Source organism: Rana temporaria, chromosome 2, assembly GCF_905171775.1.
Source record: "Rana temporaria chromosome 2, aRanTem1.1, whole genome shotgun sequence".
In the NCBI taxonomy this organism is placed as follows: Eukaryota; Metazoa; Chordata; class Amphibia; order Anura; family Ranidae; genus Rana; species Rana temporaria.
The window spans coordinates 269,075,627-269,103,559 of NC_053490.1; the positions used below are offsets into that span (position 1 = coordinate 269,075,627).

At 44.6% G+C, this 27,933-nt stretch overlaps 2 protein-coding genes across 3 annotated transcripts in view; both read right to left on the minus strand.

Annotated features, from left to right (window-relative positions):
* Positions 1-27,933, minus strand: part of MED13 (mediator complex subunit 13) — a 153,182-nt gene that overhangs the window by 100,902 nt on the left and 24,347 nt on the right. For both annotated transcript variants that reach the window (XM_040336931.1, XM_040336930.1), the window contains exon 3: positions 12,320-12,488. In XM_040336931.1, coding sequence (XP_040192865.1) covers positions 12,320-12,488 — 169 coding nt within the window. The remainder of the gene's footprint in view (positions 1-12,319; positions 12,489-27,933) is intronic.
* On the minus strand, positions 6,061-9,851 carry LOC120926757. The gene is made up of 2 exons (XM_040336932.1): positions 9,513-9,851; positions 6,061-9,326 (listed from the first exon to the last, which is right to left on the minus strand). Exons 1-2 carry the CDS (start codon positions 9,832-9,834, stop codon positions 8,665-8,667), a joined length of 984 nt encoding a protein of 327 aa, XP_040192866.1. The 5' UTR covers positions 9,835-9,851; the 3' UTR covers positions 6,061-8,664.

The following is a 27,933-nucleotide window of genomic DNA, read 5'->3' on the forward strand; positions in this document are numbered from 1 at the left end:
CGATCGTGTGTTCCCTTTTATAGGGAACCACAATCGATGACGTCACACCTACAGCCACACCCCCCCTACAGTTAGAAACACAAATGAGGTCATACATAACCCCATCAGCGCCCCCTTGTGGTTAACTCCCAAACTGCAACTGTCATTTTCACAGTAAACAATGCATTTTAAATGCATTATTTGCTGTGAAAATGACAATGGTCCCAAAAATGTGTCAAAATTGTCCGAAGTGTCCGCCATAATGTCGCAGTCACAAAAAAAAAAAAAAAAAAGAAGGATGATGGCCGCCATTAGTAGTAAAAAAAATAAAATAAAAAATAAAACTATCCCCTATTTTGTAAACGCTATAAAGTTTGCGCAAACCAAAATCGATACACGCTTATTGCGATTTTTTTTACCAAAAATAGGTAGAAGAATACGTATCGGCCTAAACTGAGGATTTATATATTTTTGGGGGATATTTATTATAGAAAAAGTAAAAAATATTGAATTTTTTTCAAAATTGTCATTATTTTTGTTTATAGCGCAAAAAATAAAAGCCGCAGAGGTGATCAAAAGAAAGCTCTATTTGTGGGGAAAAAAGGACGCCAATTTTGTTTGGAAGCCATGTTCCACGACCGCGCAATTGTCAGTTAAAGCGACGCAGTGCCGAATCGCAAAAACTGGCCGGGTCCTTTAGCTGCCTAAAGGTCCGGGTCTTAAGTGGTTAAAGCCTGCAAACATTATATATTTTTTTATTCTAACACCCTAGAGAATAAAATGGCGGTCGTTGCAATACTTTCCATCACACCGTATTTGCGCAGCGGCATTACAAGCGCACTTTTTTTTGGGGGGGGATACACTTTTAATTAAAAAAATAAGACACCTGTAAATTAGTCAGCCTAATTTTTTTTATATTGTGAAAGATAATGTTACGCCGAGTACATTGATACCCAACACGTCACGCCTTAAAATTGCGTCCGCTCGAGGAATGGCGACAAACTTTTACCCTTTAAAATCTCCATAGGCGACGTTTAACAAATTCTACAGGTTGCATGTTTTGAGTTACAGAGGAGGTCTAGGGCTAGAATTATTGCTCTCGCTCTATCGATTGCGGCGATACCTCACATGTGTGGTTTGAATACTGTTTACATATGCAGGCGCTACTCACGAATGCGTTCACTTCTGCGCGTGAGCTCTGCGGGACAGGGCACTTTTTTTGGCTCCTAGACTCCAAGCAAATTTGTCAAACCCTGGCATAAAAGATAGCAACTTACAGTTGCACATAATCTGACATCATTAGTTAACCAAAACTAAACTAATAAGCATTCATGGTGAAGAAGTTCAATTCAAGTAGAACATTTTTGTGCTTTAAAAAGCACAGTTATGGCCTCATGCACATGCTGCTTTTAATGGCATTTTAAATTATTTTTTTGCACCTGAATGCAGCTCCATTTCATCCAATAGGAGAGAAGCAAGACTTTCTAAAGAGGCCCATGTTTGACAAATTAAAGTAGTTGTAAAGGCTTAAGGTTTTCTTGTGCACATTGTGGTATTTAGATTCATATTTTTTGAGCAACATTCAAGGGCAATAAAAAAAAAAACCCAAACTTACACTCGAAAAAGGAGCCTAATGGCATAGTTTGCACATGAATATTCTAGCCAGTAAATTAATTTAGGCACATACACTTCTATAAGTCTTATGTCTAACTATGTGCCAAAATTAGCATGTTTCACGCATCTACCAGCTCCTGGCAAAAATATCCACAGCATAGGAGTACTTTAACCCTTTCATGCCTAAACCCATTTCTGACATTTGGTGTTAAAAGTTAAAATCCGTATTTTTTGCTAGAAAATTACTTTTAACCCCCAAACATTATATACATTTTTTAGCAGAGAATCTAGAGAATAAAATGGCGATTGTTGCAATATTTTATTTTTATATTATTTAACTAGGTTTAAATAAAATAAATACATTTGATCACTTTTATAATGCAAACATCCCTTGTGACAGTAATAGGAGGCGGCAGGTACTTTTTATGGAGGGATCAGGGGGTCTAAAAGACCCCAAATCCCTCCTTTGCACTTCAAACTGTATATATTATTTTTTTAAATCCGGCGCCATTGGCAGCCGGGTAAACCAGAAGAAGTGTTTATTCCAGTGTGTGGCTAGCCGGTGGAAGTACCCGGTCTCCCGGTGGGACGGGAGGCCCGGTCAGAGCGACGGGAGGGGGGGGGGGGGAATGCTTTTAGCCGCATTGGTTGTTATCCCTGGAAAGCCGATGGCCCGCTCAAAAAAACAATACCGGAACGATGCCTGCAGCTGTGGGCATCATCCTGGTATAACCCCCTAAAGTCGAGGACACATCGCAATAAGCGTTTATCGATTTGGTTTGCGCACATGTGCGTACGCAAGGCGGGAAGGGGCTAATAGGCCTATCCTTTTTCTTAAGATAGTACAGGCAGGATCAACAAAAGGTCTTACCTCTGCTACATATAGGGTATTAGTTTTTACTGAACTTTCCCATTCGCTCTAGGGCTGGCTGGGAAAAAGATATCGGTTCTATCCCCGAGGAGGTCTGGGATGATATGCTTTTCTTGGGTTGTGTTTTGTTCAATTTGATTTTGTTTGTATAAATTTGTCTGTATTTTAATATTTGCAAAAAAAAAAAAAAGAAGAAATAGGCAGTGTTACCCTTTATAGTCTCCTGCTCTCTAGATCTTGCTAGTTAAAATTGGCATATTTGCCAAGAATATAAAAACGGATTATCGGTGTTCACATCTGAACTGGATGCAGCAATAAATTACATAGTGACTAATGTTTTAGAATGTGTGCTCTGACAGTGCAGAACCACATTTGATCATGTAAAACATTACTTATTACAGCAGAAAAAAAAAAAGAAGGGGGGTGGGGTTCACAACAGCTGCCAAGATGCTGGAAAGCTACCAAGGACAAAAAAAAATAAAATAAGAGCCTACACAAGCTACAGTATATTTGTTACGGTGCTTAAAAAACAAAACAAAAAAAAAAAAACACACACTAAATTGCACGTATAAATCAAATTTACCATATCTATACATACTATAATGCTGGAGCAAAAAGGGAAAAAGGGGAGGAAAAACAAAAAAACAAACACACACACACCACAGGGAAAAAGATCAAGACTATTTAGATAAGCCTTAAACACAACTGTTAAGTTTTATAAAATATTGCTTTGATGAGGGAGAAGGTGATTGGAGATAAACGTGCATATACTGTATATTTTAATGGTCAGATGCTCAAAAGTCCACAAATTACAGCAGAAGAGTACCATCAAAAACTGCAGGCAGGACACAGAGGTTGCAGGCAACTTGCCATTATTTTATAGGCCCTGTTACTATGATGCCAGGTTATACTCAGGGGTGTCAAACTCCAATTCATCGAGGGCCGCATCAGCATTATGATTGCCCTCAAAAGGGCCGGTTGCATCCCCTCCCCTTACATTATATGGTAAAGGAGTTGTAAAGGAATTTTTTTTTAGCTGAAATGACTGTTTACAGGATATAGAGACATAATAGTTAACTGATTCCTTTTAAAAAGGATTAAAAATAGATAAAAAAAAAATCATATAATGTACCTACAGTTTAGTTTCGTTTTTGCATGCCGTTTCCCGCTTCTGTGATGTACAGAGAAACAGAGCCAATACAGGGCAGTGATGGTTTGTAAAAACGAAACCGATTGGTGCCAAGGGGTTTTAGACACGCAGTAATCACAGTACACCTCCTTGATTAGTGACCACAGAGAGAAAGCTCCCATGACTTATTTCATCAGGAAACAGACAACCAGGAAGTGTTCACAGAGAAGGATTACAGCAACATCAGAGCAAAAACTAACAATGAGAACATGAAACCAGGACTGCAGTAAGGTAAAGGAAGCTATTTAGCTAAAAAAAAAAAAAAAAAAAAATTCCTTTAGTGACCCTTTAAGAGCCAACTCACCATCAGAAGTTGAGTCCCCACTCTCCCTTACCTCACAGTGCACCTCCTTTCCTTAAGCTGCTGCTGAGAAGAAGCTGCATGCATTGCTTAAAAGCAGAAAGTAAGGGTCTTGAGAAGGACCCGAGGAGGGCGAGGGCCACATGAAATGGCCGGGAGGGCCGGATTCGGCCCGCGGGCCTTGTGTTTGACACCTGTGTATTATCCTGATCATGCTTGTTCTTGCTCTAATCTTGTAATTTTCCTATTACATCAACCAAAACACGATATTTCCCCATACAAGATTTTCCTCTCTCAAGGCTCAACATTAAAAAAGCCAAGGATTCTTCAAGTGACGATTGGTAAAATGTTTGGCTGTACATGCTACATCATACAGGCACACCACTACATAAAAAATAAAAAACACACCACACACACAAGTTTTTCAGAGAACATCACACCTACAATCTGTCCACCCGTTTGAAGTAAAAAATCGCATCACCACCATACATTCAGATAGCAACATAGCTTTCTAGTATCAAGTGAAAAAAAACTAAAAAAACAAGAAATCTGTCTGGTTGTTATACCAACCAAATTCATGTACATTCCAATTTAACAAACACACACCAGAGCTGTACATTCCAATTTAACAAACACAGTACAAGTTGCTCTGTAAAAGTTGTGTCCAAAATGCCAATTCAGTTTGCATGTTCTCTTTTGATATACTACACAATGAACATTTTCTCTTGGGTAGATTTTTAGCTAGTTTAAGAGTGATTCAACATGGAGGCCCCTTACACACAGGGGGGCATCTCTGGAGTCCGCCTGCTCAGCTGGGAATTTGTCCGCTGATCCCCACTGAGCAGGCAGATGACTGATCTGTTTCCACTCTGCTCTCCTCTATGGGTGGTTGGATGTAAAAACAGACCACCTGTCCGTTTACACCCGACTTTAATCCGCAAGACAGTATGAGAACAGATCCCCTTCTGTCTACTTTTAGCGGACAAGACCGGTTGTTGGTGGGTGTCAATGGACACATGTCCTTTGACTCCCCCCACTCTATAGAAGGAGACTGGAGAGTCCGATCCGAAAGATGGGTCTGATTGGTTTGCTATTGTAAAAAAGAGGCAATGGGCAACATGAGCTTCTATGAATCTAAAAATTGTAAAGGAGGTGCAAACATACTACATCACTGCCACCTAAGAGGACTATTTTGTAGGAGAATTGTTCATCAAACCTCTAGGCGAAGTGTAGATTATTGCTGTGCTCGTAGGTGGGGATGGGAAGAGTCTGGCCCACAATTAGGGAGGACAATACAATAGTTACATACTGACAGGGGGTTATCTGCAAGCAAGTTTTGTAATAGCCGACTATAAAGATGAAAAAATATGCAGGGTTAAATTTGGCAGCCATGTCTGAACATTGTCACCTCCCCAAAGCAAGTGCTGCCATAATAAACTTACAGGCCACTTGAAAACAAAAAAAATGACCAGTTACACTTACCGGTAGCTGTATTTCTGGTAAGTCTTACAGGACGGCACCCTGAGAGATGACTGGCTTCTCCTGACAGGAAACACAATCAAAAAGAGGTTAAAAACCCCGCCCCTTCCCGTGCTCCTCAGTTTGAGATAAAGTATGAACCCACCAGTGCACGGGAAAAAACACCACAGAAAATATAATACAAACCAATAATGTATCACAAGGGTGGGAAGTAGGCCTGCCGTCCTGTAAGACTTACCAGAAATACAGCTACCGGTAAGTGTAACTGGTCATTTCTCTAGTCGTCTTCCAGGACGGCACCCTGAGAGAGAAGCAAGTAGCTTCAGGCCTACCTTAGGGCGGGACCACTGCTTGCAGGACCTTTCTCCCGAAAACCAAGTCCTGAGGTGACAGTAGGTCAACTCTATAATGTTTCAGCAACGTGTTCTGGCTTGACCACGTCGCTGCTCTGCAAATTTGCTCCACCGAAGCTCCGGCCCTTTCTGCCCAGGAGGTTGCTAGTGATCGTGTGGAGTGTGCTTTAACATTAGGAGCTACCTTACCGGCTTGTACATAAGCTAAGGAAATTGTCTGCCTAATCCATCTAGAAATAGAGGCTCTGGACGCTTGAAGGCCTCTTTTCTGACCCGAAAAACAAATTAATAGATGAGTAGAACGTCTAAAGACTGTAACTCTTTCTAAGTAAGCTAATAGACATCGTCTAACATCCAGACAATGAAAGGAAGCTTCTCCTTCATTCTGGGGATTTGAACAAAAAGAAGGGAGGATTACTTCCTGTGACCTGTGGAACTTTGTCACTACCTTAGGAAGATAAAGGGGGTCCTGACTTAGAACAACCCTGTCCTCAAATAAGCGAAAAAATGGCTCTTTAATGGAGAGCGCCTGCATATCACCTATCCTCTTGGCTGTCGTGATTGCCAAGAGGAAGGCAAATTTAAAGGTGAGTAACCTGATGGGGATAGTGTCAATTGGCTCAAACGGAGCCTTGGTAAGTTGGTTTAACACTAACGAAAGATCCCAGGGTGGAACCCTAGAGATCTGAACTGGGGACAACCTGTCTCTGGCTATAAGAAACCTTTTGACCAGGGGGTCCAGGGATAGACGTCTATCCAAAAAATACGACAAGGCTGCCACCTGAACCCTTAGAGTCCTTGTGGCTAACCCCTTGTCTACTCCATCTTGGAGAAAATCTAAGATGACCGAGGTCTCCTGCTGAGAATTCTGTCTCTCTGAGCACCAGCGAGAGAAGATACCCCAGGTTTTGGCATATATACGCCTAGTGACTACCTTCCTACTGGCTAGAAGCGTGTCAATAACTCTCTCGGAGCAGCCCTTCTCCCTCAGGTTCCGCCTCTCAAGCACCAGGCCGTCAGCTTGAAGAAGCCGGGTTCTGGGTGATAAATCGGACCCTGACGAAGAAGGTCCGCCCGGACAGGGAGAAGTAGGGGAGGCAACACTGACCCTCGCTCTAGAGCGGGAAACCAGGCCCTCTTGGGCCACCAGGGTGTGACGAGAATGAACTTCCCTACTGCTAGATTTACCTTCTGCAGGACTCTCGGAATCAGGCTCAAGGGAGGGAAGGCATAGGCTAGCTGGAACCTCCATACCTGTGCCAGTGCATCCACCCCCTCCGAGCCGTGTTCTCGGGAGAGAGAGAAGAACCTCTTCACCTTCCGGTTTGCCCTGCGGGCGAAGAGATCTATCTCTGGGCTGCCAAAGTGCTGGCATATTAGACTGAAAATCTCTGTATTTAGTTCCCATTCTCCCTGGAGAATGGGATGGCGACTTAAATAGTCTGCCTCCAGATTGAGGGTCCCTTTCAGGTGTACCGCCGAGAGTGAGAGAACTCTCTGCTCGGCCCAGCCCAGGATCTCTAAGGACAAGTCTAGAAGGGTGCGAGATCTGGTGCCCCCCTGATGGTTGAGGAAGGCCACCGCGGTCGCATTGTCGGAAATGATCTGGACCTCCTGGTCCAAGACTCTGTCCTCGAATGCCTTCAGAGCCTCTCCGACCGCTAATAGCTCGCGGTAATTTGAAGAGGCCCCCTTCTGTCGTTGTCCCCAGGTACCCTGGGCACGGAGATCGTCCAGATGTGCGCCCCACCCCCATGAGCTGGCGTCCGTGGTGATCCTGACCGGATTGATCTGGCCCCACGACAGACCTTGCTGTAGGTTCTGTGGGATGAGCCACCAGCCCAGTGAGAGCTTCACTGGTTCTGGGAGACTGACTCTGAGCTCTAGGGATTCCCTTCTTCCGTCCCAGGAGGAAAGAAGGAAAAATTGGAGGAGTCTGGAGTGGAGCTGAGCCCACGGGACTGCTGGAATACAGGAGGTCATTAGGCCTAGAACTCTCATGATGTCCCTGAAGGAGGACTCTACTCCTTCTAACGTTGATCTGACCACTGACATGAGACCCCGGATCTTGTCGTTGGGTAAAAAGAGCTTCCTCTCCAAGGAATCTATCAGAAACCCTAGATAGAGTTTCTTCTGCTCTGGAAGGAGTGAGGATTTCTCCTTGTTGATGATCCAACCCAAGGACTCGAGGGTAGTCATCACAGTGGCTAGATCCGAAAGAAGGAGATCTCGACTTTGATTGTATAGTATCAAGTCGTCGAGATAGGGAACTAACGCTATCCCTTGTAGGTGCAGGAAAGCGATCGCCTCCGCCAGGACCTTGGTAAAGACCCTTGGACTGGAGGCCAGTCCGAAAGGAAGGGCAGCAAATTGCCAATGCTGTACTCCCTGGGCGGAGGCGATCGCAAACCTGAGGAACCTCTGATGACCCAAGAAGATTGGGACATGGAGGTACGCGTCTCTTAAATCGATGGTGACCATGAATACCTCTCTTAGTAGGAGCCTCCTGAGGCTGTAAATACTCTCCATTCGAAACCTCTTGTGGAGGAGGGAGGTATTCAGGGGTTTCAGATTGATAATCAATCGAAATTTGCCTGAAGGCTTGGGGACCACAAAGATGTGGGAGTACACTCCCAACCCTCTCTGGTACACAGGGACTGGAACTATGACCCCCTGTTGTGCCAGTTCTGAGACATTTTGCAGAAGGCCTGCTGACTTGAGAGGGTCCTTGGGTAAGTGAGTCAGAATAAAGTTTGGAGGGGGAAGCTGACGGAACTCTAGTTTGTACCCCTCCCTTACGATTTGGAGAATGTGGGGACTTTGAGTAATACTCTCCCACCTGGGAAGGAACTGGGAGAGTCTTCCCCCGACCTTCCCGTCATTTGGAGTCCTTGTCGCTGGGTTTTGGATTGGAAAAAAGGATACCCCCTTTTTGTTTTTCCTTCCCAGCACCCCAACGTCTGTTGTAAGGGGCCTTCTTCTCCGAGGAACGGTTCTTACCTCCAAACCCCCCCTGGGGGCCTCGAAAAAACTTTTTCTTGTTTTGTCTAGGCTTAGTAGGAAAACGCACCCCTTTTTCTGAGGACCTAGTCAGGGCCTGATCCAGGCCCGTACCGAAGAGAAGGGAGCCCTCGAAGGGAAGACCACAAAGGCGGTTCTTAGACGCAAGGTCCCCATTCCACATCTTGACCCATACTGCTCTTCTGGCAGAGTTGAGGAGGGCTCCTGTCTTTGCGGTAGAACGTACCGTCTCTACTGAGGTGTCTGCTAAATAAGCTACTGCGCTCCCTATGAGCTGAAGGGATTCTAGAATCCCCTTAGAGTCTGAACCCTGGGACACATGTTCCATCAACTTGGAGATCCAAGAATTAGCATTCCTAGCAATACAGGCCGAAGCCAATGCGGGGCTCAAGGCAGCCGCATTAGCTTCCCAGGCCCTACACAAGGAGGTCTCTGCCCGCCGATCCATAGGATCTTTCAAGTTGCCTGTGTCCTCAAAGGAGAGGTCCGACTGTTTGGAAATTTGCGCGAGGGGAGCATCTAATCTAGGTATTTTAAAAAATTTAGATTCCTCCTCCTCTTTAAAGGGGCAACGTCGTTTCCAGGTCTTGTATCTTAAAAGCTTTTTCTCTGGTTCTGCCCATTCCCTGAGGATGATATCCTTAAGGGACTGATGTACCGGAATAGCTTTGGCCTGAGGTTTAGACAGGCCTTGGTATAACCTATCCTGTGTGGAAATTTCTTCCGTAGGTTGTGGAATCTCCTCGGAGGCGTACACTGCCTCAAGGAGACCTTCCATGTCGTCGGCAGCAAAGACATATCTGCCTGTCCTAGTATCCTCATTTTCTTCTTCCGCCTGACCAATAGAACCTTCCTCCTGGGGAGGAATCTCTGAATCTTCAGAGTCAGATACTAAGGAACCAAGGGATTCCTGGCGGACTCTAAAAATCTGCGAAGAGGAACTTTCTTGAGAAGAGGGCCCTGCGATGGGGGCTTCAGGCTCTTTGCTCTTTAAAGACACATGAAATTCTTTAAGAGTAGAGAGCATCTCAGACTGGACCTCAAGAAATCCTTTCAGAATTTCAGAGGTCTCCTTCCCTGCCAATTTAATGATACATTTAGCACAAAAGGGTTTGGAATAATCTGAGGGTAACTTGCAACTACAATAGCCACATTTTTTGGAGCGACTAGTGTCCTTAACTGAACGACTAGCACCCCCCTGGGCAACAAAATCCTCCCCTAGAAAGAAAAGGATACACAGGCATGTATGTAAATACTAGGGAACAACTACTGGGTCCCAGCCCACCATACCTGTGTCCAGGAAGACTCACCCCCTGTGGTCTCCTCCGCAGCCGGGGTCGTAGACGACCGGACCTCTCGCTCCATCGCGTGAGGATGAAGGCGCCGCTCTCTCTCGGCTGCTGCTGCCCTTTCGTGTGTCTCCGGTGCCGTGGGAAGCCGACTGGCGTGTTGGAGCTGCAGCGCGCCATCTTTGCTGAGCCGACCCGGAAGTGACACGCGCCGCGCGTGTGACGTCATTGCCCTGCGCCGCCGGCTCTGTGAGACGCCGGTTTTGGCGCCAAATTCAAAAACGGCAATGAACGCTCCAGGGAATCCAGGACGACCCAGTCGCAGCCCCAGACCGCACAGAAAACCCCCACCACCGGAGAGAGCCTGACCCACAGACCTCCAAGGTAAGGGGAAAGCTCAGAGAGAGAGAGTGGATCAGCCCCTGGAGCTCCAGAATAGCCACCTATCCCCAGGAGACTCCAGCACTCAGGGGGGTTCTTCAACCCACATAGTGAGGCCCCCCTGAGCAAGAAGGGACCCCCTAGGAATGGAAATCTTCGCTAAACCCAAAGGCTACCCAGTGCCTGCGGTTCAGTTCCCAGGGGGGGACCACCAGCCCCAGGCCTTAGGTCAGAAAAAAATAAACGTTTCGCTGTGGGGAAACACAATCAAGAACTGAGGAGCACGGGAAGGGGCGGGGTTTTTAACCTCTTTTTGATTGTGTTTCCTGTCAGGAGAAGCCAGTCATCTCTCAGGGTGCCGTCCTGGAAGACGACTAGAGAAAAGGTACATTGGTTTACATAATAGGTTCCCATAAAAATCCATTAGACACCATATTTCTCACAACTTCCACATTTTTAAAAAGTCAAGAAAAAGGCAACTCTGCTTTGTTTTTATGCATGTATGCCTTAAAGGGGTTGTAAAGGTTCGTTTTTTATTTTCTAAACAGATTCCTTTAAGCTAGTGCATTGTTGGTTCACCTACCTTTTCCTTCAATTTTCACTTCTAAAGGTTTTTTTTTTGTTTTTCTTTGTTTTATTTGTCTGAATTTCTCACTTCCTGTACCTCCTCAGTAAGCTGTTCAGTAAGCTGTTCTAAATGACTTTCCACCGCTCGGATGATGGTGGAAAGCTTACTGAGGAGAAACAGGAAGTGAGAAATTCAAACAAAGAAAAAAAACATTTAGAAGGGAAATCAAAAAAAGGTAAGTGAACCAACAATGCACTAGCTTAAAGGAACCCATTTAGAAAATAAAAGACGAACCTTTACAACCCCCTTTAATAGAAACCTAATACACTAGCTATTCACGTGATCACAGCTTTCAGTTCCTGCTGTTTATCCTACATTGTCCTACTTAAAGCATCCTTCCAGTTCTTAGCCACTTCCAATTCATCACAAAGTACCTTTCTGAGAATATTAATCAGGCATACCAAGAGAACAAAAATTTGTATACATTTCTATTTTCAGCGTGAGCTAGCTATGAAAAACGTATTTTGTGCTTTTGCTTGCGACATCAAAAAGGACATAACCATGACCAGTTCCATGTTAACCGCTTCCTGACCGCACATTTACGTCAACACAATGGCTCTCCTGGGCAGAAGGACGTATATATACACGTTCCATTTAACGACGCAGTGCCGAATCGCAAAAAGTGGCCCGGTCATTTGGCAACAAAATGGTCCGGAGGTTAAGTGGTTAACAGAACTCCTACATGGCTTACCTGCATCACCTATACAATACACATTTGCATTTAATCAGAAAACGCATTCTTTGAATGGCGCTTGTGCCGAGCAGCCCACCTTCAGTAACCACAATGCATTAGACTGACCACTCAGCAGGGGACATAGAAGCAAGTGGAGATCATTGGAGTAGTGGCATCTATTTTAGCTATTTCCAGCTTCCAAGTCCATTAGTCAGTTATGGTATATTACATAGTTACATTGGTGCAAGCTGGACCAAAACTATGAAAAAATAAATAAAAAATAAAAAAAAGAAACCGGCATGGCTGGAATTCTTTAAGACTGCCGCTTATTTACCTTTCTAAAAAAGAACAATAAAATTATTAACCAAGTGCGGTCCTATTCTTCTTAAGAAAGAAGGTAAAATAAAATGGATCCCTCAGCAAATCTGGAGGCAGAGGATTCATTCCAAGGCATTCTTGGTAAAACATGTGGCAATCTGTGGTCAGCCTTAATGTTTGGAGTGCTTACAGCAGGATGAAGCTACAAAAATGAACAACTCACCTTTTATTAACTGGTTTTTCATCTTTTTCATATGGCTTCACAAACCATTTCCCAATCCGCACAAAGTTACGGTTATTTAAACATCTCTCCAGCAAATTGTGGATAGCCTTAAATAGCAGAGTACGACAGTCATAGGAAAGACCATTTTCCCAAATTCCATCTTCCTCCACTGTTAAAAAGAAAAACAAACGTTTATACAATTAATTCTGAAAAGAAAAGCATGAGCATGGCAAGTGGTGATCACATTCTAAAAAGAATCACTTCAGATATTAGATCAGTAGCATTTTTCTTAAAAGCAAAATCCCAGGCAGGAGATGTGATTTTTGACATGAAAGGTTACCTCTAATATTCACCCCACAGATCACAGCTGTCTTTTGTAAAAATTGGGCAATCATAAATGCCAGCAAGTACAGCAGGCTCGATACTAACAGAGCTGCAACTCTTCATTTTTCTTATTCACCCAGTGGCGAAACTACCAGGGTCGCAAAGGTTGAACTTGTAAACAGGCCCTGGCGGTCTGCCACTGCAGGGGGGCCGCAGCAGGGTTGCTGGCTGCAGGGATCTGGGGATCTGGAGCTGAGAGCATCTCTCTCACACGCAGCCCAGAGCCTGCACGGACATCCCCCACACACACACGGATGTGTGCACCGTGGAAAGTGTGAAGCCCAGCAGATGAATGATCAAATTTAGCTGCCGAGCTTCACACATCCTGGGGTGCACACAGGAGGAGAAGGGCGGGAGGAGAAGGAGCAGATCGGCTTTCTCTTCTCCCATCCATGCGAGGGAAGGGGGGGGGGGCGGTCAGTGCAGGCTCTGGGCTGTAAGAGAGACGCTCTTAGCGCAGAGTCTTGCTGAGGAGGCACCGATTATCAATGTAAACAATGTAACAATAGTCTTATCGGTTAACGGCCCTCCTTTCCAGAGACACAGTGTAGGAGGAAAGAACTGCCAATAACCAGCAAGTTTGTTTACCAGGTGATCAGCTGATCACATGTAAAGGGCTGCCGTGATTGGCCCTTTATTGTGATCTGTGAAAAGCAGTCAAAGCCTGCTGAATGCACACCCCAGGGGGCACGTTTCTGGGAGGATGTTCATGGAGGCCCTCTCGGAACTGGAATCCTGGGGCTAAAATGAAAAGGGGGGGGGTCCTTCATGGTTTTATGCACCGGTGCCCTGAAGGTTCTAGTTATGCCTCTGTATTCATCCCCCATCTCCCCTTGTCCAATCACAGAAAGCCTGGTACTCTGTTAAACATACACAAAATACAAGGCTTTCTGGGAATGGACAAGAATGACAGTATGTCTTCTGTGTACGAGCGCTAAAGCCTTTGAAAGTACAGCGCTTGCTGTAGCCTCTAGCATCAATAAAAGTACACATTTTTAATTACACAGCAGTTATTTTCCCATGGAGGAAAATACGGGTAAGCCCCCCCCCCCCCCCACCATAATTCACAAATTTCTCTAATGTCCAAAGAAATCCTGCGCAAAAATAAAAATACGGAGACAGCCTATGTTAATGCGATTGGCCCAACTCCAGACAAATAAGTGATGTTTACACTTTTAAAAAAAATATCACTTATGAAATAACCAAAATCAATCGTGACTATTAAATGTTTTTTTAAACCACATCGTTTTTAGTTGGCTAGCGCCAGAAAGTTCAGCAGGAAATCTCACTTCCACCTCCAATGCATTTAAAGTGGTTTTAAAGGAAAGCAGGTTTTTTACCTTAACGCATTCAATACATTAGAAAACACATACACACACACCTTTGTTGCAGAAGATCCCCCGTTACACCCCCCTTATACTTTACCTGAGCCCGAAATCGAACCAACGTGCATGGGAGCAGTGGCTCTCCCGGCTCTCTTCCTCATTGTGCAGGTTGATCGCAGCGGGAGCCATTGACTCCCACTGCGGTCAATCAAATCCTATGATGAGCAAGCTTGCACGAATGCTACCATAGAAAGTGGGCAGGATGCCAGGTGCGCTGGAGGGGAAGCCCAGAAGAAGAGGATCAGGGCTATTCTGTGCAAAAAATAAAATAAAAAATTGCCTCTGCGCCCTACTTTGTCAAAATACTGTTGTGCTTTGTAAATGGCACACACACCTAAACTGGTGGAACCAACCAACAATCAGGGTTGTAGACTGAAACTAGTTTAGTTTATTATTTACAGTAAAGCAATGCACATACATATCTATCTCTCGGTTAAAGTTAATCCCATTTCAAATTTTGAAATAACTAGATTAGGTTACACACACACAAATGTATACATAAAGACAGATGACAAGTGCTATACATATTAATGGATAAACACTGTGTCAAGTCAAAACCCAAGTTGTACAGAACACCGTCATTAAAGTTTAAAAGAATCTACAAGATCAGTCTCAACACCCTTTAAAAGGAGTCCATTCTGTTTGTTTTGTTGCTTTACGACACAAGCTGTGGTGAGAACACAGTATGCAGGCAGTCTACTGCATGTGTTAGAAGCTCCCTTTATAGCATGAAAAAGTATACACAGACACATAATCCTGGGAGGGAGCGGCTGGTTTGCCTAGCATTCACCTATTTACATATCAAGCCAAAGAGGAAAATGTCTTATGATAAAACATTTTCTTCACTTCCCCACATTGCAAGTCCTCAAAACAAAATGTCAGGAAGCACAAAGCATCTGAATCCAAAAACAAAATGTAATACAATTGCAATTTACCAGTCCTTAGAGCCGGTTCACACTGTGGCGGCACGACTTCGGGGGCGACCCAGAAAGGCGTCATGAAGACGTTTTCAGAGGCGACTTGCAAAATAACTCCTGTATAGAAGTCAATGCAAGTCTCCCCGGGTCGCCCCCGAAGTCGTACAAGAACCTTTTTCTAAGTCGGAGCGACGCAAGTCGCTCCTATTGGAAAGGTTCTGGTGAATAGAATGGGACGTGACTTGTCAGGCGGCTGAGTCGCCCGACCAGTCGCCCCAGTGTGAACCGACTCTTAGGACTGGTAGCTTCCTAATCTCCAACCTTCATTCACGCCTGAGCGCATCGTTTAAGCTTTTTTTTGCAAGCTTTTTCAAAGCGTTTTTGAAGTGCATTACAAGCAGTTTCACAGCTTCAGGCGTTTTTGTTTAGCCAATTAAAACGCTAGGGGGGGGCGGAGAGGGAGAGGAAATTAGGGGTGGAGAGATGCCATTTGAGCATTTTTAGCATTTTAGCATTTTTCTGCTCAACTCAGGCATTTCTATAGAAGTCTATGGGGGCAACAATGCTTATAATCTGCCAAAAAAGCAGCTCATATACTTTGATATACATATATACATATATAGCATATACAGGCTACAAAACACTCACATGTGAGCAGGTGTCTTTGAAATAAATGGGATTTTGCTTGTTTGGAAATTTTCACAGGAGCGTTTTTACGAGCTGAAAAAGCCCACATGTGAATGCAGCCTTAAGGCCTCATTTCCATGGACGTTTTTAAAAAACGAGCTGTAAAGCTAGGTAGGACTCCTGGAAAAATCAGTGTTAAAAACGCGATTTTTACCGCGTTTTGCATTAGCGTTTTTGCACTTTTTTAGCGCTAGCTTTAGGCAGTGTTTTTTGAAGAAAAACACATCTCTAGGCTATATACACTCCCAAATTTCAGTGAATCATCATAAGACCCTCCCTAGGCTCAAACAACAGTATAATTTAACCATTTCTGCCATTTTGTGAGACCAGTGTACTTGTATTTAGCGTGTCACTTGCCATATCACCTGCCACAAGCTGCGGATTGTCCACTGGCCACGTCACCTGCCACGTCAACTGGCCACATCACCTGTCACCAGGTTGAGGAACCAACTGAAGCTTTGCCGAACCTGTACCATCTGTTGTATACATGCCTTCTGTCAGCTAGCATTCCTTTAAATGGGGATATTCTGCGTAGCCCACAACGCAGATACTGTGAGAACAGAACACAGCACAGGCACAACCTGGGCAAGCAACTCTAGGTGTTAAAGCGGTCAAAAAGGATGACAAATTGGTAATGTTGATCGTCCACCACAAAAGTGTTGAAAATAGGAGAGAACGTGCAGATGGGCATCTCGGATGTTCATTGAAGCCAAAAAAATGGGGGCAACTAACCTGCCATTTTCCCCATGAACAACATTAGAACCCATAGGATCAAGTCTAAAGTCTTCAAATCCAGAATGGGTCAAAATCCTCCACTCTGGGGAGGTACGGGGGTAATGACCCCCAGCTAAAAAAGGGATTGGACAGCTGAACGCAAACTCACCCACCAAGGCAGGTAAGGAGACAAAATTGAAGAACATTTAGCAGAGAGGAGGCAGAAAAAAAAAGCTGTTTGTAGCTCAAGAAATAATACTCATGACTCAGAGGTTCTGAAACCAGAAGGCAGAGAAGGCCAAGGCAGTCAAGAGACACTCACTTTCAGAAGTATGGGCACCCCATCACTGTGTCCAGGACTAGTCTTCTTGTGAAAGTGTATTCCTGTCAAAGACTTGGGAAAAAAAGGGACAACAAAAAAGACCCATTCTAATCCAATGGGAAGCAAACCCTTTTTTTTTTTGGTTAAGGATAGAGTATCCTTAACCAACCCCCAGCCTCCCCAACATGTTGTTCTGGATGTACTTTTTCAATGAGGGATTAAACAGGTGTTTGCTTTTTAAGAGCTCAAGGCATTTCTTGCAGGGGAGTTCAGAGATTAAGCCAGAGAATTCTGCACGTGTATAGAGAGAAGGCCCATCTTGGAAAGGCAGAAGGCAAAAGTTCTAGCTGACCATGTACAGAGGAATCTGCATTACTGGAGCAGGGATTCTGAGCCGTGCACTTAGTCCAGACAGCAATGGTCTAACAAACTGCCATAGATACAGCCTCAATGGAGGCCACCAACCTCTTATTTACAGGATCTTTAAACGCATGATTATCCTGCACTGGGATTAAATGTCAAGGTAGAAAATGGTTGAATCTAACAGGAACTGGCCACTTCCAAAAGGAAACAAACATTCCCCAATGGGATACGGTAAGGGCCCTTTCACACGGGCGGATCAGTAATGATCCGCCTCCGTGTGTCCGCAAAAGATCAGCGGGGATCCTCCGTAAAATCCCCGCTGAGCTGGCAGCTGACTGGGCGGTCCCCGCACACTGTGCAGGGACCGCCCTGTCTTTCCTCCGCTCTCTTCTATGGGGGATCGGATGAACACGGACCGTATGTCCGTTTTCATCCGATCCGGCAGATGGAAGAAAAATATGATTTTCTTCCGTCCGCAAATGTGGATCTTTGCGGAGGCGGACGATTACGGGTGTCAGCGGATGGTCATCCGCTGACACCCGTAATCACATAGGGACCAATGTATGTCCCATTTTCATCCGCAACGGACAGATGAAAATGCGGACATACGGTCCGCACGTGTGAAAGGGCCCGTAGGCAAAATGTGTATGGGGAGAAAAATCTTCTCCGGGTGTGGTCAATCACCATAGAGGAAAGGCTCAACCAATGCATGATCCAGAAAGGTCTTAGCTGGTATAGGGTATTTTAGGGATCCCATACTAGACAACTTCAGGGCAAGCAAACTCTGGGTGTTCCAACAGGCGTGTACGGTCTTCAGTGTAGTTTTGGAGAGATTTCCATAGCAGGTGCATCATGATCAGATGCTTTAGAGCAGTGGTTCTCAACCTGGGGGTCGGGACCCCCTCGGGGGTCAAATTATGATTTTCCAGGGGTCACCAAATCCTGGGCTTTTCCTGAAGCCCGCACCACTCTCCCAGCCTTTTTGCGGCTGCCCAGCGTGTGGCCGCCCAGCTGGGCTGTTCCTGGAGCCCACGGCGGCCCATTCGGCCTCTTCGCAGCCGCCCATCCAGATCACGGCATGGCTGGGGGGCAGAAACTAGAGGTCTGCGGACTGGTGAGGAATGTGAAGTGGGAGGGGCTGGAGGAGACCCCATCTCCTGATTTCAGCATAGGTGTCACTGCTTTGAGACACCACCTTGTCTGAGACATAGTAACTAGGGGTGCGCATCTTCAGTGGCCTCACGATTCGATTACGATTATCATGTCAGCGATTTGATTCGATTCGATTCCGCGATGCATCACGATTAGAAAGATGGAGGAGTCTGGAGATAGGGAAGAATGAATTCAAGAATAGGAAAAGAAGGATGGAGTAGTCCGGAGTTGGGAACTAAAGGATGGAAGAGTCCAGTGATAGAACTGAAGGATTGAGGGGTCAAGGGATAAGAACTGAAAGATGGTGAAATCCATGGAGAGAGAATGGAAGAATCCGGTGATAGGGAAATAGGAATCCATGAATAAGGAAAAAAGGATGGAAGAATCAGAGGATAGGAATGGAAGGCTGGAAGAGTCCAAGAATATTATTAGATGAAAGAGTCTGGGGGGGGGGGGGGGTGATAGGAACTGAAGGATGGAGGGGTAGGTCCAGAGATCATTTTGTTATTATAGAATTATTGTTTAGGGTTTAGGGTGGGGGTTGGAGCCTGTGAATGGAGGTGAGTTGGGTGAGGGCTATGCGGTGGCCATTGGTTTGAATAGGGAGGAGGAAGAGGAATGGGCTGGGAGCCATATGCGTCTGATGTGTAGTTTGAGTGATCAGGAGTAGTTTGTGACATATATAAAAGGTGGGGGGGGGGGGGGAAGTTGGGTGAAAGATAGTGGGACCTGGGGGGGGGGGGGGGGGGGGAGGAAGGGGCTGTGAAGGACATTAGGCAGTTTGGCAGCCAGCTGGGGAACATGCTGTCATATCTGCATTAAAGACAAAATAAAGTTGCTGCTGTATGATTAGTTGGCAGCTAGCACAAGGTAGTGAATATACAACTTTAAATAGACCATAAAACAAAAAAGTGAGCAGTGCTTTGCGGTGATAAATGTACAAAAGAGTCTTATTAAGTAGTGAACAAATATAGTCCTGAAATATATTTATATATAAATCTGATCTGATTGAAAGAAATCTTCTGTGTATTCAAAGTAATTCCAGTGCTGAGTGTGCTCTGCTGTGTTTAAATCATTCCTGATTTCTGGTGAATGATTTAAACACAGCAGAGCACACTCAGCACTGGAATTACTTTGAATACACAGAAGATTTCTTTCAATCAGATCAGATTTATATATAAATATATTTCAGGACTATATTTGTTCACTACTTAATAAGACTCTTTTGTACATTTATCACCGCAAAGCACTGCTCACTTTTTGTTTGTATTGCCCTATCTACATTATGGATGCAGTCTGCCTCCCCTCTTACCATGTCAGTCCTTTCAGTGTCCTCCCCACGGCCCCCTCACCTGGCTCTACTGCTGTTCTGGCTCTACCACTGTTCTGGCTCTCCTGCAGCTCCGCTTCATCCTCCTCCATCACACCTCCGGCTGGATACGCCGCGACCAGGACCAAAAGCACGGATGGCGCGGCTCGGCTCCACTCTCCTCCTCGGAGCTCCGTGCTCCATAAGCTGGCCGCCGGCACTCTTGTCAGCAGCAGGGACAGCTCCAGCCACAGCACTCCATGTTCCAGCCAACCTGCACACCGCGTGGGCTCCTCACTTCCGCATTACGCTGCCTGGAATCACTTGCTATTGGCTGATGAGAGGAGAGGGAAGGGGATTGATAGAAGGCCTTCTCTCCTCGCAGGCGCAGCACAGGGGGATAACGTCAGCGGGAGACGGGAAAAAACGGCATGTAACCTTCGGCTCCACTTGGAGGCAGGGCATGGTGCGGCTGCACGGCGCGAGGATGACGTCATCCTCCATAATCGATTACTTAAAGTGACAGCATCGATGCAGCATCGTGGCCCATCTAATCTCGATGCATCGATGCAACGATTAAATTCAACACCCCTAATAGTAACACTACCTGTGATTAGAGTTGCCATTAAAATCTCTCACTACAGTCCCCAGATGACCTTGATCAAGAGCACCTAAGCTGGTTGATCAGAACTCCCCCCCAGCACTGCCACTCATCCCCTTCCCCCCCATTAAGGAGTAAGAGAAGGAATAAAAATAGAGAATACATGGAAGGGAGAGGAAAAGGGGGGGAGGAAGAACAAAAAAGATGGCTAGAGAGAGGGATGGGGGGGGGGGGGTTGGACAAAAAAAAGAAAAGAAAAAAGAAGAAGGATAGAGAGAGTTAAAAGGGAAAGAAAGGAGAACAAAGAGAAAGAGTGGTACATCCTAAAATGTACCATAAGGGGTTTGAATACTGTACGAGTGGAGGTCCGTGGGTTAGGGGTGCAAATTACTTGTCTTGCCTTGGATGCCAACAACCCACGCTACGAAAATAATTTTACTGTTAGGGGTCCCCACAACTTGGGAAATGTTATCAAGGGGTCACGGCACTTGTAGGGTTGAGAACCACTGCTTTAGAGGGTGAGGATTCTTCTCTAGCAGATTCCTCCTTTTCTGTTACCAGGTCTGAATCAAGGGGAAACGTCAAGAGACTGAAGTTGCAAGTGAGGTAGAAGGGGCATGGCCATGACTCTTGAATTCTGAGGCCTCAACAAGGGCAGAAATGGGGGAGCCAGGAGATGCTGCTTAACCAAAAAAGGAAAGGGCAAGGTGCGTAGTTACTATCCTCAAAGCGAGCCAGCACATGCTTAGAAAGTGCTTATGGCAAAGCAGGCTCAGTACAGTGCCACAAAAAAGGCAAGCGGTACCACCATCAGGTGCCCTCTGGCAGGACATGGAAAAACAGGTGCCAAAGCCATTAAACCCTGAAAGGTTTGACCATGTCACCTTAGAATGGACAACAGTCTCAGAACAGCTCAAAAAAGAGGAATAAAATGGACACCCTGGAAGAATGTTAAAAGGGCTTCTGCCCCACACACACCAAAATTCAGCAGCAGGATAAAACAGGGGTTCAACCCTATTCAGGCTTCACCCTCCACAGTGGGAATACCCACAGAGGGGTTTTCAGAGACAGGCTTCGTACCAGGCAGACCACTGTTCTTGACCTGTGAAGTATTCTGTGGCTATATCCACACACACTGCACTATGTGCCAAGAAGCACTCATGGCATGATCTAGTATAAAGCAACATTACAGGCCTACTCCAGGTTTTCCAACAGGTGGGGCCTGCGTATGGTCCCCAAGGCTCCGCCAATAAGTCAACACCCAGAATCTACATGAAAAGTCACAGTAGCCCAACCATGAAAGAAGTATCTTATGTGAAAGAAGGAAAAAAAACAGCCACGTAAAAAGGTAAGCTTATCTCAGCAGAGAAAAGTCAATCACCCAAGCAAAAACAGAATCTAGCTGGGAGAAGCTATGGGTTGGGGGGGGGGGGGGGTGTCCCTGCGTTTAATCACCTGAAGGTCGCTGCATATTAACCACTTGTAATAATTTACATAGGCCTGTGGCCTAAACTGTGAAAAAAAAATTACACATAGGACACACGATACTACAGTTTGGATATATAGCAATGGCAGGGGCATAATAAAAGTACAGCTTGTTCTGTGATCAAATTACTCTTGTATTATAGAAATGTGCTTTGAAATTGTTATGGCACAAATCGCATACAAAGATTTTAAACCAAAACAGTATTATGCATGCAAGATATCATTGGCCAAGTCTTTTGGATTAAGACAAAAAAAAAAAAGTATGTGTATGATATCTATCCATCTATCTAGGTGACATCAGCACTGTTATGGAGTTAAGGAGACAGTTAACCCCACTCCCAGGTCAAGCCAGCATGAGAACATGCCCCTCCTAGAATCCACTCCTCCACTTTTAGATCAAGATGGCATTACTTCCTTACTCTTCGCTGAATAAACAGTGTGCCAGCTGGAGAAAAAAAAAAAAAAAAAACGCCTTGTACTGAGACAGTCACAAACCTGCAGATCAAACTGAATGCTACCAGGTGTCCTTCAAATAAGTAGGGACAAATCTTTTTGGTCCCACATCTCCTGGGGATCACAAGAGTGCACTTAATTTCTTCAATTCTTTGACCTGTTGTCAGCAGACAGCGAACTGACATCACTTAGCTGGCCCAGAGTCTGGAGAGACTCCACCTTTAAAAAGGAGTTGTAAAAGGAAAAACATTTTTTTTTCTGAAATTACCGTTTACAGGGTATAGAGACATAATAGTTAACCGATTCCTTTTAAAATTGATTAAAAATAGGTAAAAATCAATCATATGATGTACCTCTAGCTTTGTTTTTGCATGTTATCCTGCCTCTGTGCTATACAGAGCCATAGAGCAGTGATGGTTTGGAAAATGAAACTAGAATCTCTTAGTACTGTGGTGATCAGGAAACAGACAACCAGGAAGTGTCCAGAACAGAGAAGAATTACAGCAACATCAAAGCAAAAACCAACAATGAGGACATGAAACCAGGACTGCAGTAAGGTAAAAGGAAGCGATTTAGCTTAAAAAAAAATAAATTTCCTTTAGTGACCCTTTAATGTTGGGATCAACCAATGTACCTGACTGGTAAGCTGGCTCAGCCTCTCAGCGCACTGCTGAGAGCCAGCTGCTCCCACCACCTCAACAGCCTGGGGCCACTCCAGTGAGCACTGGAGGGGCAGAGAGCTGGTGACTTGACAGTCACTGGCTCACTGAAGACTGGGAACTAAGCGATCAGCAGTTTTTGATCGCTCAGTTCTCGGTCTTAGAGGTGGTGTAGAACCTACATTTGTTTTTTCATACCCACACTTCTCTTATAATCATACCAGATTGTCCATCCGAACATATTGCTGACAATAAAAGCCACTCCCACTTTCGAATTTCCTTATTATTCCCGTTTTAATTTTAAAACAGGAAGTTAAAAGGAAAAAAATGGCCCAAACAGGACACACACAAAACAAAACATACTAAACATCTTAGGCCCCATGCACACAAGACGCTGGTAAAACGCTGGTAAACACGTGTTCAGAGGCAGTTGGACAGCTTTTTCAACTGCCCCTGAACACATTCAAAGTCCCGTTTATTGCCGTTTTTAGGCAGTTGCGTTTAACCTCGTTTTTCCAGAAGCAAACAAACAGACGCAAACATTTTTGCGTTTCACACGCTAAACACGTTTTGCCGCGATTTCTTTTATAGGTGTTTTTAAAGGTGACTTATTTTTTTTTACATTAGAAATCTCAAAAATGATGGCAAATGATGAAAAACCATTAAAAACATAAAAACTGTAATTGCTTGCATTGCATTGTGGACAATCCACAACTTGTGTGGCAGGTGACGTGGCCAGTTGACATGGCCTGGTGACGTGGCAAGTGGACAATCCACAACTTGGGGCAGGTTACGTGGCACGTCACGTGGCCAGGTGACGTGGCCAGTGGACAATCCACAACTTGGGGCCAGGTGATGTGGCAGGTGACGTGGCCAGGTGACATGGCAAGTGGACAATCCACAACTTGTGGCCAGGTTACGTGGCCAGGTGACGTCCACAACTTGTGGCAGGTGACGTGGCAAGTGGACAATCCACAACTTGTGGCAGGTGACATGGCAGATGACGTGGAAAGTGGACAGTCCGCAGCTTGTGGCAGGTGATGTGGCAAGTGACACGCTAAATACAAGTACACTGCTGCTCTCTCAGCTGCTACTCACTCTGGTCTCCCAAAATGGCTGAAATGGTTAAATAATACTGTTTATTGAGCTTAGGGAGGTTCTTATGTTTCTTAACTAAACGCTTATAAACACAAATGCGGTAAAACGCCGCAAAATTCACGGCAAAACGGGTGTTTTTAAACGCCGGTTTTAGCTTTTAAAAACGTGTTTAGCAGAGTTTGCACCGGCGTCCCGTGTGCATGGGGCCTTAGGCCTGGGTCACAGCTTTTTTGTTGCTTTTTGCAGAAACACACTACATGTTTCCTATGGGACACGTTCACATCTATGCTTTTTTTCAGCTGCTGCCTATTTGGAAAGGACAAAACGGTGCCCATTCGTTTTTTGGTTCAATATACTTCAATGGAGAAGCTGCAGAAAAGCATGTAATGCGTTTTTGCGGAAATCTGTTTTTTAATCTGCCCAACAAATTGGCAAAAATGCAAAAATCGCAAAGTTATTAACCGATTAATCAAAACAATAAAAAATAAAAATAAAATCGTCCAACTAATCGATTATGAAAAGAATCGTTAGTTGCAGCACACCAAGCCTTCTCATTTGAATCAAATGTCAACTGCAGGTTTAGCGGAAGCTTGCAGAGGAATCCGCAAACCCACATAATCTGAATCCTACCTAATAGGTTACTGTATATGTGAAACATTATAGAAAATCTGCGGTGTTGATGTTTGGCAGATGTAAAATCTGGCAAGCTTCATAAAGTTATGCAACATTAAGGCCAATCGCACACTGATGTAATAATTTACTGCTGTGTATGCTCAAGATCTTTTTGACATTAAGATCCTTAGTAAAAGATTCCGTAAAAACCATGCTAAAGTGCACATAAACTTGTAAAATGTATCATACAACATGCGTATAGATTCATAAGCACATCAAATTACTGCACTCAAAAAAAAAAACGTACAATGTTTTATTTAGGGCTGAAACAGCTAATCTGCATAATCGATTATGAAAATCAGTACACCATCCATACATGTCAGCAAGTGCCTGAGAGCAATGCTATAGGGGCACTCTATACTATACTTTGCAGATTGTTATAGGGGCACTCAAGGCAGGAGGAGCCAGAAGCGTCGGTGGGGGGACCCTAGAAGAGGGGAATCGGGGCTGCTCTGTGCAAAACCATTACACAGAGCAAGCAAGAACACTTTTTTTTTGTTGTTTTTATAAACACAAAAGAAGGGGTCACCAATTACTGCAGCTTCTTCATTGAAGTATATTGAACCCAAAAAACTAAATGGCACAGTTGTTGCCCTTTCCAAAAACGCAGCAGCTTAAAAAAGCATAGATGTGAACGTGTCCCATAGTAAACCATGTAAATAAACTGTAGTGTGTTGTGTTGTGTTTCTGCAAAAAGCACCAAAAAACAGGAGGTGTGACCCAGGCCTGAGATGTTTAGTAACATAATGGGTTTTTTTTACTACAAAAAAAAATAAAATAATCTACTGTAAGGGGTTCATGTTTTACTGTGGGACAGTGAAATATTTACAGTAGCAATTTGCTCTTTTTGTACTATAAAAAGGGCCCATTTTTTTTTAAACCCCATTGTGTTACTGGCCCTATAATTATATTATATGTACGGTACACACACACACACACACACACACAATATATAAAATAAAAATAAAAAAAGGAGATGGTCATCTATTAATATAAATACACACATATACTGTTTCACATAATAAATGAACCTCTTATAGTGATTATCTGCTGTTTTTGTACAATAAAAAAGGGCCAATTTGAGGGGGGGGGGGGGGGGGGCTTAACTCCACCATGCCAGGGAAAAAAAATAAAATACAAATATATACGGTAACCAGCATGCTGCTGCTACTAAATGCCTTTTGCTGGACATACACATTGATTTTCAGGCGAGAATATGTGCACATTCTAAAATTCCTCTTCCTTTTAACATTCAGTTTTAAAATTAATGTAATTTTTGAACAAAAACCACATAGTCTCAAAAAGTTTTTCTATTCTGCTCCTTCGAATTTTCCCATCGCTGTGGTCGCAAACTAAATGTGAATCCCACTAATGATTAGAAAAATATAACAAACGTTTTTAAAATTAAAATTTAAAAAAAAAAAGGAAAAAATGGTTAGTGTGTGCCCAGCATAAGTGACAATAGGCGCAGGTTGCATCAAGCTACCTGCCTATGACAAGGGAGTCTGTCATGCATAATATTATATTACACTCCTGTCTGAAAATCTGCAAAACAGTGTCTTAATTTTTTTTTTCTTTAAATAAATTGATTTGTACCAGAGATTTAACCTCTAATAGTATATATCTTCTGTTATTCTCAGAGTGGATTAGATATTTTGTTCCCCAACCATATAGCTTGTTATTCAGATTTACCACTGCAGAGATATTTGGCATGTCATTTTTGTTGGGGAGTGGAGGCTTCGTTTGGAGTGGGACTTCCTGTCCCACTTTCTCTTTTTGCTTACAGACCGCCTAGGCAACCCCTTCCTCTAGACGATCTTCTGGGACACGTGACAGGTCCCAGAAGATCGCCTGTCCACTCCAAAAGCACAGGCGTGTCCGACCGTGAAGCTGAAAGCTGTCATGGCTGGGTACCCACAGTGTCAATGGAGGAGTCGGCGGAGAGAAGGGGGAAAGGAGCGACGCTCCGGGCGGCCGCATTGCTGGAACCATGGAACAGGCAAAAGGTCTGTTTATTAAAAGTCAGCAGCTACACTTTTTGTAGCTGCTGACTTGACATAAAAAGCCTGGAACTCCGCTTTAAAAGGTTTGATCAAATTGCCAACATTTTAAATCACACACCTAGTCCGATATTAACCTACCATTTATTTGCATTTAAATTAAAAGCTATATTTTAGCAGATGATATCTTGCTTAAAATTCCCACCGTTATATATTCAACATGACATGTTACACTGCAAAGAAACCTCTGTAAAAGGGTTCCATTTACTGTTAAAGCGGTAGTTCACCCTCCTTAAGAACAATGCAACATAAAATCCGGCATAGTAGCGCCAGCTACACTATGCCGGTCTTAATTTTTTTATCCCGGTACTCACGGTTATATCGTGCATTGACGATTCCGTCTGCCGCGGGGAATGGGCGTTCCTAGCAAGAGGGAGGGTGATTGACGGCCGGCTCTGGCACGTCACGCTCCCCGAAGACAGCCGGAGTAGGTCTCGGCTCTTCACGGCGCCTGCGCACAGGCTATGCGCAGGCGCCGTGAAGAGCCAAGCCTATTTCGGCTATTTCCGGAGAAGCGTGACGTGCCATGGCCGGCCGTCAATCACCTTCCCTGTCCATAGGAACGCCCATTCCCCGGAATTTTCTATGTACGCTATAACAGTGAGTACGGGGAAAAAAAATTAAGACCGGCATAGTGTAGCTCGCGCTACTATGCCGGATTTAATGCTAGAGGGAAAACATTTTTTTTTTTTTTTTTATATATAGGGTGAACCCCCGCTTTAAGCACACTGAAATATGAAGACAGTAGAAGTGGTTGGACAGGCCATGAATTATAGAGAACAGTTCCTAGTTTGTCATATTTGGATGTTCTGGCCCCCAACACACTTAAAAGTTGTATGAACCTTCCTATCTGCCATTTGTGCTTTTCACTGGCAGAAGAAGTAAATTACTGTATTTATTGGCGTATAACACTTATTATTTTACCCTGAAAATAGAGGGTAAACTGTGCCTGCGTGTTACACACAGGGGGCTGTGGAATTAATTTTTCCTGAAAATTCCCTCTAAGGCCCCGTACTCACGACCAAACATGTCTGCTGAAACTGGTCCGCAGACCAGTTTCAGCAGACATGTTTGGCCGTGTGTTGTCCCGAGCGGACCATTTTGGGACGGATCGGACAGGTTTCCAGCGGACAACTGTTTCCCGGACTTGTTTTAAAACAGTCCGCTGGAAACCTGTCCGCCCGGACATGTACGGTCGTCTGTACAGACCTACCGTACATGTCCTGCCGCCCGCATCCCTCGCATGCGTCGAATGACTTCGACGCATGCGTGGAAGCATATTTAAGGCGGCCCGCCCACGTCGCCGCGTCATTGTCGCGGCGACACCGCGTCATCGACGCGGCGACACCGCGG

Bases quoted from the DNA above. Each gene is read 5' to 3' on its own strand.
- LOC120926757 (XM_040336932.1), bottom strand. From the start codon at position 9,834: ATGCTCTCTACTCTTAAAGAATTTCATGTGTCTTTAAAGAGCAAAGAG. The intron at 9,327-9,512 runs ATAGGTTATACC...TACCTAGATTAG, and splicing joins GGAAGAAATTTCCACACAGG to ATGCTCCCCTCGCGCAAATT.